Here is a 20,105-nt window from a genome sequence, read left to right as displayed (position 1 = left end):
AAACGTGCAGTTTTCCGGTTTCTAAGTCTCCGCCACTTCTCTGCAGGCACCTAAAAGCACAGGTATTTTTATGGCAGTTTGTATTCTGTCTGTGTTGATGGCATCAAAGACTACGTATCAGACATACAGAAATCTACATGCCATTAACGCTCAGCAACTCATAGACAGTCTACAGTCATCATTGTCCCCTATCTCTTCCCTCTCCTTTCCCAATCTGGTCACCAAACATTACAATAACACACTCAAAAATGCATTGGCAGAAGCAGCCCCCCCTACACTCCAAACCACCCGACAAAGACGACGACAACCCTGGCAAACTCCTCAATCCCCCTTCCTTCAGTGGTGCTCGAGATGTGCCGAACGTCTGTGGAGAAAATCACATTTGACTGCAGATTTCCTCCAATACAAATTTATGCTCAAAACTTACAACTCTGCCCTTCACAAAGCCAAACAAGTCTATTTCATATCTCTCACTATCTAATTTCATATCTATCTATTTCATATCTATCTATTTCATATCTATCTATTTCATATCTCTCACTATCTAATAATCCAAAACGCCTCTTTGATACTTTTCACTCCCTCCTTAGTCTTAAAGTGCAGACGCCAATCACAGATCTAAGTGCTGAAGACCTGGCCACTTATTTTAAAGTTAAGATTGACAACATCCGGCATGATATTATCTCCCAGTCCCCTAGTAACATCGATCCCCTTCCCTCCCGCACTCCCTCTTCTTCACTTTCAGCATTTGACCCAATAACAACAAAAGAAGACACTAAGCTCCTTTCTTCTTCTCGTCCCACTACTTGCCCTAGTGATCCTATCCACTCACACCTCCTCCAGTCCCTCTCCCCAGCTGTCACTAGTCACCTGACTAAAATATTTAACCTCTCTCTTTCTTCTGGTATCTTACCCTCCTCTTTTAAACATGCCATTATAAACCCATTACTGAAAAAAACAATACTTGACCCATCCAGCGATGCTATCTACTGACCAGTCTCTAATCTGCCCTTCATCTCCAAACTCCTGAAACGCTTGGTCTACTCTCGCCTTATCCGCTATCTCTTTGCTAACTCCAATCTACAGGGTGGGCCATTTATATGGATACACCTAAATAAAATGGGAATGGTTGGTGATATTAACTTCCTGTTTGTGGCACATTAGTATATGGAAGGGGGGAAACTTTTCAAGCTGGGTGTTGACCATGGCGGCCATTTTGAAGTCGGCCATTTTGTATCCATCTTTAGTTTTTTCAATGGGGAGAGGGTCATGTGACATATCAAACTTATCGAGAATTTCACAAGAAAAACAATGGTGTGCTTGGTTTTAACGTTACTTTATTCTTTCATGAGTTATTTACAAGTTTCTGACCACTTATAAAATGTGTTCAAAGTGCTGCCCATTGTGTTGGATTGTCAATGCAACCCTCTTCTCCCACTCTTAACACACTGATAGCAACACCACAGAAGAAATGCTAGCATAGGCTTCCAGTATCCGTAGTTTCAGTTGCTGCACATCTCGTATCTTCACAGCATAGACAATTGCCTTCAGATGACCCCAAAGATAAAAGTCTAAGGGGGTCAGATCGGGAGGCATTTCTTCTGCGGTGTTGCTATCAGTGTGTGAAGAGTGGGAGAAGAGGGTTGCATTGACAATCCAACACAATGGGCAGCACTTTGAACACATTTTATAAGTGGTCAGAAACTTGTAAATAACTATTGAAAGAATAAAGTAACGTTAAAACCAAGCACACCATTGTTTTTCTTGTGAAATTCTCGATAAGTTTGATGTGTCACATGACCCTCTTCCCATTGAAAAACCTAAAGTTGGATACAAAATTTCCGACTTCAAAATGGCCGCCACGGTCAACACCCAGCTTGAAAAGTTTCCCCCCTCCCATATACTAATGTGCCACAAACAGGAAGTTAATATCACCAACCATTCCCATTTTATTTAGGTGTATCCATAAAAATGGCCCACCCTGTAGATGACTTACAATCGTTTCCGCACTCTACTCTCCACAAAGACTGCCCTTTCTAAAGTTTCAAATTATCTCTTGGCAGCTAAATCGGACGGTAAATACTCTCTCCTGATTCCTCTGGATCTCTCTGTAGCCTTTGACACTGTAGACAACCAACTCCTACTTAAAATGCTCCACTCTATTGGCCTTAAAGGAAAGGTGTAATTTTTTTTTATTATTATTTTGTAATTTTATTGCTTTTTATATAATGTAAACTAAAAAATATTTTATTTATGTGATCACTTTAAACTTTTTTATTTATTCATACTTTTAGTTCTCTATGGGGGCTGACATTTTTTTCTTCATCTGTGTATGTGTCGATTAACAACACATACTAAGATGCTATACGGCACATACAATGCCATAGAGAATGCGAACGGGAGCCGTTCCATTCTCCGAAGCGTGCGCCATCTGTGTGTGAACTGCGCATGCTCGGTCATGCGCAGTTCATACCAGTAACACAATGAAGCTCGTTCCTAGAGAGAAATCCGGCGCCATTTCATTTTGGAACGGAAGCCACTGCTGGACAGTAACATGACGACTTCCTGCCGCGGCTTCCGGCAATAGCTACAACGAAGCGGAGACGCAAGGAAGAGTAGCGTAGGTGGCAGGAGCTTGGTAAGAAGAGCGGAGGCAACAGAGACAGCAGCAGGTAATTTCTGGAGGTGTATGAACACTACCACTGTGCAGTTGCTCAGAAAATGGCGGTGCACAGTGTAGGCGGTTTGAAGACATTCAAACCCCTCCCCTGTCCGTCACTAGCCGGAAGAAGGGAGGGAGATTGAGTGAGGACACTACAGGAGAGTGTGTCCACCCCAAATTTGCAGCAGAAGTCAATGAGTTTGCTTTACCACACTGACCATGCTGCAATTTTGGGAACTGCTCCCTCTAGTGGCCAGCATATGGAAATATCATTTTAGAATCTAATTTATAATATTTTCGGACTTATGAAAAAATAAAAATATTAAAACAATGTGTAATTAGTTATATAAACGTTGGTCAACTGAAAAAAAATTCTAGCAACACATTCCCTTTAACACCTTAATGACCGCCGATAAGCCTTTTCACGGCGGTCATTAGTGGGCTTTATTCTACAGCACCGCCATTCCACGTCGCTGCATTAGAATAAATAAACAGAGCAGGGAGCTGTCAAATCTCCCTGCACTCAGCTGCCAGAGGTAGCTGAGGGCTGGGGGCATCCCTGCTCAACAGCGTGCACCGCATCTGAGTGGTTTTGGAGAGAGGGAGGGAGCTCCCTCTCTCCCCCACCGACACCCGGCGATAAGATCACCGAGTGTCTGTGTCTCCGATGGCAGCCGGGGGCCTAATAAAGGCCCCCAGGTCTGCCTGTAGTGAATGCCTGCTAGGTCATGCCGGAGGCATGACCTAGCAGATGCCTGTGAGTTTTAAATCGACAGGCAGTAATACACTGCAATACAAAAGTATTGCAGTGTATTATAAAAGCGATCGGAGAATCGCATATTAAAGTCCCCTAGTGGGACTAGTAAAAAAGTAAAAAAAAAGTTTAATAAAGTTAATTAAAAAAATTAGAAAAAAAAATGAAAAACCCACTTTTTCCCCTTACAAACTGCTTTACTATTAAAAAGACAAAATAAAGTAAAAAAAAGTTACACATATTTGGTATCGCCGCGTCCGTAACGACCCAGACTATAAAGCTGTTACATTATTTAACCCGCACGGTAAACGCTGTAAAAAATAAAATAAAAAAACAATGAAAAAATTGCTGTTTTCTGTTAATCCTGACTTTAAAAAAATTTGATAAAATGTGATCAAAAAGTCGAATCTACTCTCAAATGGTACCAATAAAAACTACAAGTCGTCCCACAAAAAAAAGCCTTCATACAACTGCATCGGCAGAACAATAAAATAGTTATGGCTCTTCAAATATGGAGACGCAAGAACAAATAATTTTGAAAAAAAAAGTATTTTTACTGTGTAAGTAGTAAAACATACAAAATCGATACAAATTTGGTATCTTTGCAATCGTAACAACCCGTTGAATAAAGTTATTGTGTTATGTATTCCACACGGTAAACGACGTAGATTTAGGGCGCAAAAAAAGTGGTGAAATTTCAGGTTTTCTTCTATCCCCCCCAAAAAAAAGTTAATAAAAGTTAATGAATAAATGATATGTACCCCAAAATGGTGCTATTAAAAAATACAACTTGTCTTACAAAAAACAAGACCTTATACAGCTATGCCGACGCAAAAATAAAAAAAAGTTATATCTCTTCGAATGTGAAAATGAAAAAAATGGCTTTGTCATTAGGGCCCAGAATGCAAGCGGGGGGGAAGGGGTTAAAGACACTGCTCTCTCTTGGTTTTCCTCCTATGGGTATGTGCACACACACTAATTACGTCCGTAATTGACGGACGTATTTCGGCCGCAAGTACCGGACCGAACATAGTGCAGGGAGCCGGGCTCCTAGCATCATACTTATGTACGATGCTAGGAGTCCCTGCCTCGCTGCAGGACAACTGTCCCGTACTGTAATCATGTTTTCAGTACGGGACAGTTGTCCGGCAGCGAGGCAGGGACTCCTAGCATCGTACAGAAGTATGATGCTAGGAGCCCGGCTCCCTGCACTGAGTTCGGTCCGGGACTTGCGGCCGAAATACGTCCGTCAATTACGGACGTAATTAATGTGTGTGCACATACCCTATCTCTCTGACCGCTCGTTCAGTGTGTCATTTGCTGGTTCTACTACTTCTCCTCTTCCACTTGCTATCCGGGGTTCCTCAGGGATCAGTCCTAGGTCCGCTCCTCTTTTCTCTCTACGCAGCCCCTATTGGACAAACTATCAGCAGATTTGGCTTCCAGTACCATCTCTACGCTGATGACACCCAATTATATGCCTCTTCCCATGACATCACATCTGCTCTAATACAAAACACCAGTGATTATCCGCTGTCTCTAACATCATGTCCTCTCTCTATCTGAAACTGAATCTTTCTAAAACTGAGCTCCTTGTGTTCCCACCGTCTACTAACCTACCTAAACCTGATGTCACCATCTCAGTGTGTGGCACTACCATAATTCCTAGGCAGCACGCCCGCTGTCTCCGATCTTACCTTTATCTTACCTTTATTTCTCACATTCAATCACTTACACGCTCCTGTCATTTTCACCTCAAAAACCTCTCAAGAATCCGCCCTTTTCTTACTGTGGAAACAGCCAAAACTCTCATTGTTGCTCTGATTCACTCTCGTCTTGACTACTGTAACTCATTACTAGTTGGTCTTCCCCCTCACTAAACTCTCCCCTCTCCAATCTATCCTGAATGCAGCAGCCAGGCTCATCTTTCTGACCAACCGCTATAACTCTACCCTCTGCCAGTCATTGCACTGGTTGCCCATCCCCTTCAGAATTAAAGTCAAACTTATTACTCTCACCCACAAAGCTCTCCACAGTGCTGCACCTCCTTACATCTCCTCCCTCATCTCTGTCTACCACCCTACTTGGGCTCTACATTCTGCCAATGACCTTAGATTAAAATCCTCCATAATCCGAACCTTCCACTCCCGTCTCCAAGATTTTTCTCGTGCTGCACCAGTCCTCTGGAATGCGCTACCACAGACAATCAGATTAATTCCCAATATCCACAGCTTTAAACGTGCCCTGAAAACACATCTTTTTAGACAGTCCTATAACATTCCCTAATCTGATTTCTTTCCTTGGCCGCATTAGTCATCAGAATAAGATTCCCTTACACTCCTTGCACCGTACTGCATTTCATGTCCATCATACACGGATACTGGCTGGTGACCGGCTCATGCAGCTTTATGTGTACTACGCCATGTGTATAAAAGATGGCTGGACCATTGTACTGAACAAACACTTTTACACTTTGTGTCTCCCTTATTTCCTCATAGATTTGTAAACTCTTGCGAGCAGGGTCCTCAATCATCCTGTCTGAATTGTAAATTAGCTTTGTCACTATGTAATGTCTGTGTAGTGATGGGGGTAAGGAAACAGACAAGTAAGCCCTAATCTACCCGCCACTCAGTCCCTGCCTACTTGCAACGACCCGCCCTAGGCGACGGGGTACAACTGGGCGACGGTCCCTACGCTCAATAAGTGCACGACAGACAAACAGACAAGGGTACACAGAAGCAAGGGAAAAGGGGCAGTTGCCCACGGCAACACCGTGAGCAACAAGAGTGGTGAACGAGCCGAGTCAAACCAGGAGTGTACGAGGTACCAAACACAGAGCAGGAGAGTAGTGAACAAGCCGAGTCAAACCAGGAGTGTACGAGGTACCAAACGCAGAGCAGGAGAATAGTCAGTAAGCCAGGGTCAATATGAAGCAGGGTCAAATGGTTCAAGAAGCTGCAGCAGGGCCAGGAAATAAAACGAGAAGAATCACAAGCAAGGAGGAACAGGAAAGGCAGATATAAATAGACAGAGGGCGGGAGCTAGCTCCGTCTGGCCAGGCTGTGATAGGCTCTCCCACTCCTAAGCCTGCCATCCTGAGTGGTGGAAGATGGAGTCAGTCTCACAGACATAGAAGCAGGTGCAGACTGATTACCTATGGGCGTGGATACAGAAGCTGTGCCTGGCAGATCCTTAACAGTCTGTTTGTTCCCTCTAAATTGTAAGATGCTGCGTAATATGTTGGTGCTATATAAATAAATATTATTATTATTAAAGCAATGTCTGTCAGAAGAGCATAGTGAGAATACAGACTGTAGTTATGGAGAAATTTTTTTTAAAACAAAATTGTATAAGGTAATTCAATTATGCCATAATCACAGCACATGGGAACCCACGCTTTATAATAAACCGATAAATCTTCCCTTAATACTATAATAAAAAACATCAATCCAATATAGCAAAAAAGTACAAAAATTCTTTATTAAGACAAAAATAGTTGTACACACTATTTAAAAGCACCCATAAAAACACAAAGTACATAAAATAGTACAACAAAAGGACAGTGTATTACCATGTCCTATACATGGAGGTGACAAAGGTTCAAGTCGTTAAAGATCATATCATACCCCGCGTGTATGTATCCAATATATGCACATAAATTACTCTACATAGAGCCAAGGTGTCAAGCAATCAATGTCTTAAGTAATCAATGTCTAGAATCAGACCATACATGAAATAGAACCTCACCCACTATATGCCATAGTAACTGCCTGTACACTGTCCAACACCCCAACACATGTTTCGCAGTTGGCTTCGTCAGGGGGTACTGGATCAATGTGTCTTGGAGGTTTAAATGGTCAGCAGAACAGGTGAATTCTAATTGGACCCTGTTTACTCACTATAAGGATGCTTTTTGGCGCATGCGAGTGGCGAGGCGGCACCTCAGTAGCGACGATCACGGCGTTCGGAAGTCTGCATTGTGCAGAAGCACAGCACCCAATCCCACAATATGCCGCGAGCAACGTTATGAACGGCCCCTCACTACACACATGAATCGGCTGCAGCCATATTGGATATTGGCACTGATAATACATCCATCTAATCAAATCTTGATATTACCATCACTGCCAGTAATTCAGATGCAGAATTCTGTTGTATTCTATGTCGTAACTCTGCTGGTAGATCCTGCAGGGCAGTGATGGGGAATATAGTTGGTGTAGTATAATCAAATGCTAGAATTTGGATGGGGTGCAACTTTTTAAAGCACACCCCAAAAATGCTTTGTGGATGCAACATAAGGAACTGCATAACAGCACAGTTCTCCCTCTGAACCTGATCCCTGCCTTCTCCCCAATCTCATTATAATACATAAAGTAGTAGCTCCAAACCTGAGTGGTAATGAACAGTAGTGAAACAGTACTTTACTTAGGCCCCATGCACACGGCCGTACCCGTAATCACGTCCCGCAATCTGCCATCCGCATTTACAAAGTATGGGAGCACGGGCCGCAAAATGCAAAAGAACAGACATGTTCCATAATTTTCTGACCATTTCTACGGCACGCACACCCATCCATAGCGATACGGTAAGGTGTCTGCCTTCAATGGAAGTGAATGGGTCAGTTTTCGCGGATCGCAATTGCGGTCCGCAAAAACAGAGGTTTTTGATGTGCATGGGGCCTTACCTATTGGTTATGGATAGCATGTAGTGCTGCCAGTGTGCCAAATGTTTCCACTGTCACAACATGTATTAGAGCTACATAATTTTTAGAGTTTTTCTCTGTAGTTTCTCTTTATCCTATGTACTTATGCATCTTGTTTGTTGTCCTCTATTACAGCTCTGGTAAAATCCTTTACGTATTAAATATTCCTGGAAGATACTATAACAACATTTTAGTTGTCAAATCTGAAGTTTCAGAATTGCTGGATGGTCAAAAGTTTCAAACGCTTTGGTCTGTGAATACAACCAATATTTTAAGGTTAGACTTTGTTTTTATTTATTATTTTTTCATCAGAGAAAATTTGTTTGCAAAATTTTCAGAAAACATTGATGGGCCATCAATGTTTCATCGGTCGGGGTATGACCTCTTGGACCCCTGGAATACAATGTTGCACAGGCACATCAACTCGTCTGTACTAGTGGCTGAGCCAGGTACGGCAGTTCGTTCCACCACTCAAAAATTGAGGAAAGGTCCATCAATGTTTAAAGCAAGAGTTTGCAATATAAATGTTTTTCTAAATCATTGTATTAGAGCATATTGATGTTAAAAGGTTTGTCCAGGATTAGAAAACATGGCTGCTTTCTAACCAAATAACGCCATGCACCTGTCCGTGGATTGTTTCTGGTGTTGCATCTCATTTGTATTGAATGAAGTTAGTAGGACTACTCTGCAATACCAGTTATAACCTGTGGACAGGCGTGGCACTGTTTCTGGAAGAAAGCGACCATGTTTTTCTAATCCTGGACATCCTCTTTAAATTATGCTGGCTCCTGTGCTGAAGATGGTAGCCTAAGCTGTGCTCCCGACTAAAAAAAATTACCCAGATGCCTTCGGGCACCTAGACGAAAAACTTTAGGAGCCAAATAAATTTTTTAGTTGGCAAATTAAAAAAATATATAGATATTTAATGTTATAATAAGTTATTCTTGTCTATATGGGCAATGTGGTACAGCAGCCAGGGCTTACTAAAGTCAACAATAATCAGTTTCTGCTCCATCGCGCTTCTTACCTAACTCCTTTTTGTTGTTCCTCTCTGTTGGATAGTGGCATTCTCTCCTATACGCAGTGTGCATTAGAGGGGGACTAGCAGACGTGTTACTGTACAGCTCCCTATGGACAAGTATATAAGTACTATACTACTGCACCCTTTGTACAATAACATATCTATTATAATACTGCCCCCTACGTACAAGAATATAACTACTATAATCCTGCCCACTATGTACAAGTATATAAATACTATTATACTACCCCATATGTACAAGAATATAACTACTATAATATTGGTCCCTATGTACAAGAATATAACTGCTATAATACTGCCCATATGTACGTACAAGAATATAACTACCGTAATGCTGCCTCTATGTACAAGATTATAAGCACTATAATACGGACCGCCATTTTCTAGAATATAACTACTATAAAATGGTCCCCTATGTTACAAGAATATAACTACAATAATAATGTCCTGTATGTACAAGAATATAATTTCTATAATACTGCCCCCTATGTACAAGAATATAACTACTATAATACTGGCCTTATGTACAAGAATATAACTACTATAATACTGCCCTTCTGTACAAGAATATAACTACTATAATACTGCCCATATGTACCTACAAGAATATAACTACTGTAAGGCAGCTCCTGTCACGATCCGTGGGTAGGTGGATCTACTGGGCCGCACCGCCGTAGCAAAGTAGCAGCTGGCCAAACAACAGCCTATACAAAGTCCTAGTATTGACAAAACAGATAAAAACAAGGGGACATATATACAAAAACACCGAAAAAGGCCATACTTACAAATGGACACAGCCAGGTCAGAAACGCTGATGAAGGAGAGTGAGCAGGTGCTTTAAATAATAATAGCCACTCCCACTAGTCTTGAGGGGAGTGGTGTGTGGTGCATGGGATGTGTAGTAAGAAATAATAAATGAATAGTGTATGTGCAAGTGTAATAATATAAGTGAAATATAGGCGGCGGTAATGAGTAAAGTGCCTCAATAAAAATAAATGAATAATGGGGTGCAAGTGTGTGAAACATGGAGGGATAGTGTGTAAGTCATAAGGCGCAACATGTATAGCCAGGTAGAAGCCTATTTGTGACGCCTTGATAATTCATAGAGCGGGCTACCCTGCTTGCTAAGCCAAACAACAACATACCATGCTCTCCCAGCATCAAAAACCCTGCTGTGTCCAAAAGAAGCAAATATAAGTAATAATGAAAAATACCTGGTGTATTAGTAATCATTTTGGCCAAAAGGACGCAAGCTCGCAATCCACGACAAGGATCCCCAGACTTGCGAGTCCCTAACTGGAACGAAAAGCTCCTGATGCACAGACAAAACAGATAAAAACAAGGGGACATATATACAAAAACACCGAAAAAGGCCATACTTACAAATGGACACAGCCAGGTCAGAAACGCTGATGAAGTAGAGTGAGCAGGTGCTTTAAATAATTATAGCCACTCCGACTGTGTACAAGATTAGAACCACTATAATACGGACCGCTATTTTCTAGAATATAACTACTAGAAAATGGTCCCCTATGTTACAAGAATATAACTACAATAATACTGTCCCGAATGTACAAGAATATAATTACTATAATACTGCCCCCTATGTACAAGAATATAACTACTATAATACTGCCCTTCTGTACAATAATATAACTACTCTAATACTGCCCATATGTACGTACAAGAATATAACTACTGTAAGGCAGCTCTTGTCACGATCCGTGGGTAGGTGGATCCACTAGGCCGCACCGCCGTTGCAAAGTAGCAGCTGGCCAAACAACAGCCTATACAAAGTCCTAGTATTAGAGTACCTGTGATAGTTCAGACAGTAGCAGAGGCTTAGGCACAGATGAAACTTGAAGGAAGATGACGCCACACATGGCGGATGACAGCAGGCGTGACAGGTGGCACAAGACGACTCCAACACTCTAAGGCTCAGGAACAAACACAGCACGGGGATACAGGTAGCAGGGCACCGGAACAATGGGAACAGGATAACACTAAGGGACCATTTGCTAAGACGAACACGCGCTTGTCCCCAGCCTTAAAGGGCCACATACAAAAGGTTCCCTAACCAATACCCAGATCATCCTGTTCTATAAAAAGGGCTCCGCCCTTCCACTCCTTGCCTGTGCTTTGTTGTCTACCCATGTTCGTGTTGCAAATGGTCCCTTAGTTGTTTCCTGCTCCCAGTTTTCCCGTATCCTGCTTCCTGTATCCTGTTGCTGTGTTTGTTTCTGAGCCTAAGCGTTTAGTTGGAGTCAAGTGTATCATCTGCCACATCGGGTGTCATCTGCCACGTCAAGTTCCATCTGTGCCAAAGCCTCTGTTACACCTCATGTCTGTCTGGACTCTTACAGGTACTCTTGTACTAAAGACTTTACATTGACTTTGCATAGACTGATGTTTGGCCAGCTGCCGCTCCGCTACGGCGGAGCGACCTAGTGGGTTCACATACCCCAGGATCGTGACAGTACGCTCAGGACATGGACCCCGCTGGTCATCCTAACACAGCGTTTCAGGTAATGCATGACATGTGTGCACGCCAGGATCAGCTCCTACAGGCAGTAAATTCATTCATCGCCCGTTTGGTTTATCCTACTGAACATCCTCTGAATGCTGCTGCCATTCCACTACCTGTTACCCCTCCTGCCTGTCCTGGATCTATAATTTAGCTGCCTCTACCGCCTCGCTTAGACAGGGATCCTAGCGCCTGTACAGGCTTCAGTAATCAATGTACGATCCACTTTATATTGCGTGCTCATCTCTTCCCCTCTGATGGGGCCAAGGTAGCATTCATTATTTCTCTCCTCGCTGGCAAATCCCTGGCATGGGCGAACCCCATCTTGTGACGGGAGGGTCCGGAATTCTCTGACCTATTGTTTCTAGAGACTTTTCGTACAGTGTTCGAGGAACTGGGTCGGACATCCTCTGCAGCTGCCTCTTTGCTAACCCTCAAGCAAGGGTAGTTGATGGTAGGAGAGTATGCCATCTCCGTTTGTACACTCGTGGAACAGTGAGGCCTTGGTGGCGACTTCTTTGCAAGTTCTGTCCACACACATCAAGGACGAGCTTGCAGCTCTCTAACTTTCTTCCACCTTGGATGCCCTTATCCTGTTGGCGACTCGGATCAAAATGAGGATCCAGGAAGAGCCAATGCAGGTGGAGAGAATCAAATTGTCCGATCAGGAGAAACAACGCAGATGCTTCAGGTTTGTGTTTTGTATTGTGACCTCAAAGGTCATCTTGTGCGTCAATGTCCTCAAAAGCCGGGAAATTCCACCAATGGTTGGTTGGCGAGACAACACTAGGTGGAACGGCGCCTAATGCCAAATCCTCTCCCAAATTATCTATTCCAGTAAACATTGTCTCTGGAGGGAGTTCACATTCCGCCTCTGCCTATCTGGATTCCGGAGCAGCTGCAAATTTTATTCAGCAAGATCTAGTGGACAGTCTCCATCTGCCCACGGTCCCTCTGGAGGACCCCTGGCTGTTACTTCTGTGAATGGACTACCATTGCCTGATCCTATTTTGCCCATCACTGAACCGCTAACATTACAAGTCTGAGCCCTCCACTCGGAAGAGATTGCCTTTCTCATCTTGACTAAAGCTATCAACCCTATTCTGCTGGGTCTGCCTTGGCTTCGTCTACATGCTCCGGTTCTCGACTAGTGTTCCGGAGAATGGGGATCCAAGTGTCTTCACCGCTGCCTGCCACAGGTTCGTCCTCAGTGACTCTGATATTCCCACATATTATGCCAGCTTTGCGGACGTCTATAGTAAGAAGGAGGCAGAGACTCTTCCTCCTCATCACACTTACGATTGTCCTATTGAACTTCTCCCTGGCATTTTACCCCCTCATGGACAAGTCTATCCTCTCTCTTTGCCAAAGGCCTACGCCATGTCGGCGTACGTTAAGGAGATGCTTGAGAGAAGGTTCATCCAGAAGTCTTCCTCCCCGGTCGGAGCCAAATTCTTCTTCGTAAAGAAGAAAGATGGATCTCTTCAATCAATGTATCGATCACCGGGGTTTGAACCAAATCATGGTAAAAACCAAGTAGCCCTTGCCGCTCATCTCTTCGACAGAATTCGTGGGGCCAAGGTGTTCACAAAGCCACATATACACGGGGCTTATAACTTGATCTGTATACGCAAAGGTGACGAGTGGAAAACCGCATTAAACACCCGAGACAGTCATTACGAATATCTTGTGATGTCCTTTGGCATGTGTAACGTTCCAGCTGTGTTCCAGGAATTTGTTAATGACATCTTCTGGGATCTGCTGTATGTCTGTGTGGCAGTCTATTTGGACGACATCCTGATCTACTCACCCAATCTTCTCGTCTCTGACTGCTCTAATATCTGCCCTCACTAAGAAGGGGGTGAACGCCAAGTCAGCATTTACCATCCTCAAGATGGCTTTCACTTCAGCCTCCGTTCTTCATCATCCTGAAGCATCTCGACAGTTCTATCTGTAGTCTTCCGTTGCTGCTAGAGTATTGGGCAAGACGGTGGCTTGTGGTTTCTTCTTCAATATATTCTCTTCTGCAGAGCTCAACTACTCCATTGGGCATCGAGAGTTGCTGGCCATTAACTTGGCATTAGAGGAGTGGAGACACTTGCTGGAGGGTGCTATTAATCCTATCATCATTTATACGGATCACAAGAACCTCACGTACTTAGTCTGCACAACAATTAAATCCTTGCCAAGCCAGATGGTCGCTGTTTTTTGCCCGATTCCAATTCGTACTCCACTACCGCCTCCAGACAGAAATGTGAAGGCTGATGCCCTGTCTCGATCATTTGAAACTAATGACTCTGAGGAGTTTCCTCAATATATCATAGATCCTTCTAGTATAATTACTGCTAACCCTCTGCAAATTAGAGACATTCCACCCGGAAAGACTTTTGTTCATCTTACAGACAGGAAGAGAATTCTCCGTTGGGGACACCGCTCCAAACTGGCTCGACACTCTGGCGTCCGTAAGACACATGATTTTGGTATCTTTACATTACTTGTGACCCATGCTTCCTAGAGATGGTGTGGACTGTAAAGGATCTGCCTGACACAGCATCTGTGTCGACGCCCGTGGTTACTCACTCTGCACCTGCTCCTAAGTCTGGTCGAGTGACCCCCTTCTTCCACCAATCAGCCTGGCCAGACGGAGCTAGCTCCCGCCCTCTGTCTAGTTATACCTTCACTTACTGCTCCTCCTTTGCCTGTGATTCTTTCAGTCTGTTTCCTGGCCCTGCTGCTGCTGCTTACTACTTGTCTTCTGCTTCATATTGACCCTGGCTTGACTGACTATTCTCCTCTGCGATTTGTACTTCGTCCACTCCTGGTTTGACTTTTCTCGTTCACTATTCTCCTGCTCTGCGTTTTCTACCTCGTCCACTCCTGGTTTGACTCGGCTTGTTCACTACTCTTGTTGCTCATGGGGTTTCCGTGGGCAACAGCCCCATTTCCCTTAGCTTCTGTTACCCTTGTCTGTTTTTCTGTCGTGCACTTAGTGAGCGTAGGGACCGTCGCCCAGTTGTACGCCGTCGCTTAGGACGGGCCGTTGCAAGTAGGCAGGGACTGAGTGGTGGGTAGATTAGGGCTCACCTGTCTGTCTCCCTACCCCGCCATTACAGTGGACTATGTTTCCTCAAACAAGTCTACTCATTCCAAACCTGCTGGTCTTCTTCTTCTACCCCTGCCTGTTGCCCCTTGGCAACATATCGCTATGGACTTTACCCTGACCGCAGTACATCCAGCTGAAGGAGGAAGCTCTGTATTAGTGGTGGATCGTTTCTCTAAAATGGGCCATTTTGTTTTTTTGACTGGTCTTCTGTCTGCTCCTCGCCCGGCTGATCTATTCATTCTGCACATCTTTGGTTCGCACGGACTACCTCTGCATATTGTCTCAGATCGGGGTTTACAGTTCACATCCAAATTCTGGAGAGCCGTGTGCAACCTGCTAGATGTGAAGCTGGACTTCTCTTCTTCCTATCACCCACAGTCTAACGGTTAAGTGGAGAGGACCAATCAAATTTTAGAGAATTACCTTTGTCATTACCTTTGTCATTTCATTTCTGACAAACATGACAATTGGGTACAGTTTCTGCCTTGAGCGGAGTACTCGTACAATGATCATACAAATGAGTCTACTGCTTCCTCTCCTTTCCACATTGTATACAGTCAGCATCCACGAGTTCCCATTCATGTGCCAGCCATGACTGAATTTCCAGCAGCTAATTCTTCGTTTGGGACCTTAATTCACATCTGGCAGCATACCAGGTCTGTGATCCGTCTGGCAGTGGAACACATGAAAAGGCATGCCTTTAGTAAAATAAATGCTCCTCTTCAATCCCCCCCCCCCCCTGCCTATCCTCGAGAAACATTAGTCTCAAGATGCCTTCTCACAAATTTGCCCCCAGATTCCTCAGTCCTTTCAAAGTTTTGCAACAAATAAACCCTGTGTCCTATAAACTTTGGATGCCATTTACTTTCAGGATTCCCAATTCGTTCCACGTCTCTCTTCTTACAGTAAGTCTGTGGTCCTGAACCACTACATCTACATCTACTAAATCTACTAGTTCTGCAGTTGCTCTCAGCGGTTCTCCCTATGTCTCTGAGGTGAAGGAAATTCTGTACAACAAGAGAGTGGGAGGAAGGACTTTCTATCTAGTGGACTGGAAAGGGTTTGGTCCTGAGGAAAGGTCTTGGGAGCCAGAAGAGAACCTTAATGCCCCTACACTCATAAAAAATTCCTCTTACGCTCTGGACCCAAGAAGAGGGAGGCGTAAGGGGAGTACTGGAACAGTCGTGGACTGTTGCCATTCCTTACCTACAGACGGCCACGACCACAGACTTCTGGCTTCTCCCCAGCGTCTGCCTCCTCGGAGGCGCAAGCTCATGCAGCCGTCCTGCTCTGGACTGTCTCCTAGGGTGCGCGTGCTCATCCCCGGACATAAAGGGCCAGCGCGCACACATACAAAAAGTTCCCTAACCAATCCCCAGATTATCCTGAATTATAAAAAGGGCTCCGCCCTTCCACTCCTTGCCTAAGTGTTGTTGTCTACACATGTTCGTATTGCAAATGATCCCTTAGTTATTTCCTGCTCGCAGTGTACCCGTATCCTGTTGCTGTGTTTGTTTCTGAACCACACCTGGTGTCATCTGCCACGTCAAGATCCATCTATGCCAAAGCCTCCGTTACACCTCGTGTCTGTCTGAACTCTTAACAGGTATTCCTGTACTAAAGACTTTACATAGACTGTTGTTTGGCCAGCTGCCACTCCGCTACTTCGGAGCTGCCTAGTGGGTTCACATACCCCAGGATCGTGACACCCCCCTATGTAAAGAATATAACTACAACTATACTGTCCCCTATGTACAAGAATATAACTACAATAATACGGCTCCCTATGTAAAGGAATATAAGCACTATAATACTGACCCTATGTACAAGAATATAACTACTATAATACTGACCCTATGTGCAAGAATATAACTACTATAATACTGCTCCTATATACAAGAATATAACTACAATAATACGGCCCCCTATGTAAAGGAATACAAGCACTATAATACTGACCCTATGTACAAGAATATAACTACTATAATACTGCTCCTATATACAAGAATATAACTGCTTTAATACTTCCTCCTGTATACAAGAATATAACTACTTTTATACTGCCTCCTATATACAAGAATATAACTACTATAATACTGTCCCATATGTTCAAGAGTATAACCACTATCTTCTTGTACAAGGGCCAGCGCGCGTACCATGAATATTGCTCCAAACCAATCGCAACACACCCTGGACTTTGAGGAAGTGGGCAGAGTTCCTTATAGTGCCTGAACAATGATGTTTCTAACCGTGTGTTAGTCTGCAAGGGTTCCATAGTCTGTTCCTGTATCCATTGTCCATGACTACTTCAGTATCTGTGTCCATGTCAAGTCCAGTGTCCGTGATGACTTCACTGTCCGTGTCCTGTATCCGTGACAAGTCCGATTATCCAGTGCAAGCCTGCTTCCGATAATCCGACACAAACCTGCTTCCGATAATCCGGCACAAGCCTGCTTCCAATAATCCGGCACAAGCCTGCTTCCGATAATCCGGCTCAAACCAGCTATCCAGGTACTCTCGTCCTAGTGACTGTTACTGATATTTATCTGGCCAGCTGCTACTCCGTTACGACAGAATGGTCCAGTGGGTCCACAATCCCCAAGGTCGTGACAGTTTGCTCAGGCCATGAATCCTGCTAGTCAACTCAAGACGGCAGTCCAAGCAATTCAAGCGGCGTACATGCGAGATCTCTGATTGCCATCCACCTGGACCTTGCTTATATTGCTTTCCTGACTATCTCTACCCTGACCTCCTGTCAGTTCTGGGGCCGGAATTTTTTGGACACTTCCACATCGTTAGATGGAGATGCAAGAACCGGTTGAGTCTTCCTCAAACAGTGCAAGATCCATTTCCAGCTGCATGCACATCTGTACCCTTCTGATCTGACCAAAGTTGCAATCATTGTCTCCCTAGTGTCTGGCAAAGCTCAGGTATGGGTGAATCCTATCTTTGAAGGTGAGGGGCCAGAGTGTTCCAATCTGCTGTTCGAAGAGACTTTTCGCACAGTGTTTGAAGAACTGGACCGTACGTCTTCTGCCGCCGCTGCACTTCTGACACTTCGCCAAGGAGAATCAATGGTAGGGGAGTATACTATACAGTTCTGCACTTTGGCAGCCAAGCTCTCATTGAACAACGATGCCTTGGTGGCAACCTTCTGGCAGGGATTAGCCAGTAAAGTAAAAGATGAACTGACGGGTTATGATCTCCCTTCTACCTTGGATGCCCTGATTCTTCTGGCTACATGTATCGACATGAGGTTCTGAGAGCGTGCCCAGGAAGTTCGAGAAATTAGGTCCTATAGACTGACAACTAATTTTCATAGAACCCTGACACCTTCTTCTGCTGTAGTACCTGAAGTATCTATTCGAGTGGACAGAGTCAGACTGCCTGACCAAGAGCGGCAGCGCAAACGTTCTGCTGGCCTATGTTTGTACTGTTGTATATATAAAAAAAGAAAAAGCTGAACCAAATAAAGCGCTGCTATCATTAAGGCAAATCCAGGAGAAGGAAGTGTATAGTATTAAATGATTTATTAAGCTACGTGTTTCAACGCTGCATCAGCGTCTTCCTCAGGCCATTAGACACACAGACATAAAGACATACCTTATATACTCACAAATCCTATACAAATGAGATAAAAAACAGAAAAAAAACGCCAGGAGCGACTAACTGCTATGACGTCAGAAGGTAGTGAATGTAAACAAACCTTAGGGTATGTGCACACGTCTGAAATTACGAAGCTGTTTTCAGGGGAAACCAGCTCCTGAATTTCAGACGTAAATGCATGTACTGGCGTTTTTCGCCGCGTCTTTTACGGACGTAATTTGGAGCTGTTGTTCATTGAAGTCAATGAAAAACTGCTCCAATTACGTCCCAAGAAGTGTCCTGCACTTCTTTGACAAGGCTGTTACTTTACGCGCCGTCTTTTGACAGCGACGCGTAAAATGACAGGTCGTCGGCACAGTACATCGTAAGACCCATTGAAAGTAATGGGCAGATGTTTGCCGACGTATTGGAGATGTTTTTCAGACGTAAATCGAGGCGTAAAACGCCTCCCATACGTCTGAAATTAGGTAGTGTGAACCCAGCCTTAATGTTGCTATATGCTTAACCCGTTAGTGACCGCCAATACGCCTTTTCACGGCGGCCACTAATGGGCTTTATTCTGATGCATATGCCTTTTCACGGCGCTTCATCAGAATAAATAAACAGAGCAGGGAGCCGTTAAATCTCCCTGGTCTCATCTACCTGAGGTAGCTGAGGGCATCCCTGCTCGAATGGGTGTGATCGATATCAGTATTGATCTCACCCGTTTAACCCCTCAGATGCACCTGAGCGCTCCCACCGACACCCGGCGATAAGATCGCCGAGTGTCTGTGTCACCGATGGCAGCCGGGGGCCTAATAAAGGCCCCAGGTCTGCTTGTAGTGAATGCCTTCTAGGTCATGCCAGAGGCATGGCCTAGCAGATGCCTGTCCCGCAAAAACAAAAGCCCTCGTACAACTGCATCGTCGGAAAAATAAAGTTATTACTCTTCAAATATGGAGACATGAGAACAAATAATTTTGAAAAAAAAGGGTTTTTACTGCGTAAAAGTAGTAAAACATACAAAATCGATACATATTTGATATTGTTGCAATCGTAACAACCCGTTAAATAACGATATTGTGTTATTTATACCACACGGTAAGCGGCATAGATTTAGGACGCAAAAAAGAGTGGCGAAATTTCAGGGTTTTTTTCTGATTCTCTCCCCAAAAAAGTTAATAAAAGTTAATGAATAAATTATACGTACCCCAAAATGGTGCTATTAAACACAACTTGTCCCGCAAAAAACAAAAACTTATACAGCTATGTTAACGCAAAAATAAAAACGTTATAGCTCTTTGAATGAGACGATGGAAAAACTTAAACAATGGCTTGGTCATTAAGGTCTAAAATAGGCTGGTCATTAAGGGGTTAAAATAAAAAGAACTCAAAATACAGATCAAATTATTTTTATTTTAACCTCTTAATTACAGGGCCTGAAAAGGTGTTAATGACCAGCTACATTTTTCCGTTTTTACCTCTGCATTTCAGCAGCCATAACAATTTTTATTTTTTCATTGGCGTGGCCGTATGAGGCCTTGTTTTATGCGGGAGAAATTTTATTTTTTTTCATAGTTTGGAGGTAGAAAAAAACATTTTTTTTACGGCGTGAATATAACAAAAAGCGTTCTTGGCATAGTTTTTCTTGTTTATTTTTATCCAGTTCATGATTCACACTAAATAACCCGTTAGATTAATTTTTAAGATTATTACTGTCGTTTATGTACCTA

At 43.7% G+C, this 20,105-nt stretch overlaps 1 protein-coding gene across 4 annotated transcripts in view; it reads left to right on the top strand.

Annotated features, from left to right (window-relative positions):
• Nucleotides 1-20,105, top strand: part of FAM234A (family with sequence similarity 234 member A) — a 197,229-nt gene that overhangs the window by 104,099 nt on the left and 73,025 nt on the right. For all 4 annotated transcript variants that reach the window (XM_075830027.1, XM_075830026.1, XM_075830025.1 and 1 more), the window contains exon 8: nucleotides 8,254-8,394. In XM_075830027.1, the coding sequence (XP_075686142.1) occupies nucleotides 8,254-8,394 (141 nt within the window). The remainder of the gene's footprint in view (nucleotides 1-8,253; nucleotides 8,395-20,105) is intronic.

The sequence above is a fragment of the Rhinoderma darwinii genome, chromosome 6 (genome assembly GCF_050947455.1).
Source record: "Rhinoderma darwinii isolate aRhiDar2 chromosome 6, aRhiDar2.hap1, whole genome shotgun sequence".
Lineage (NCBI taxonomy): Eukaryota > Metazoa > Chordata > Amphibia > Anura > Rhinodermatidae > Rhinoderma > Rhinoderma darwinii.
This window is presented reverse-complemented; position numbering and strand designations above follow the sequence as displayed.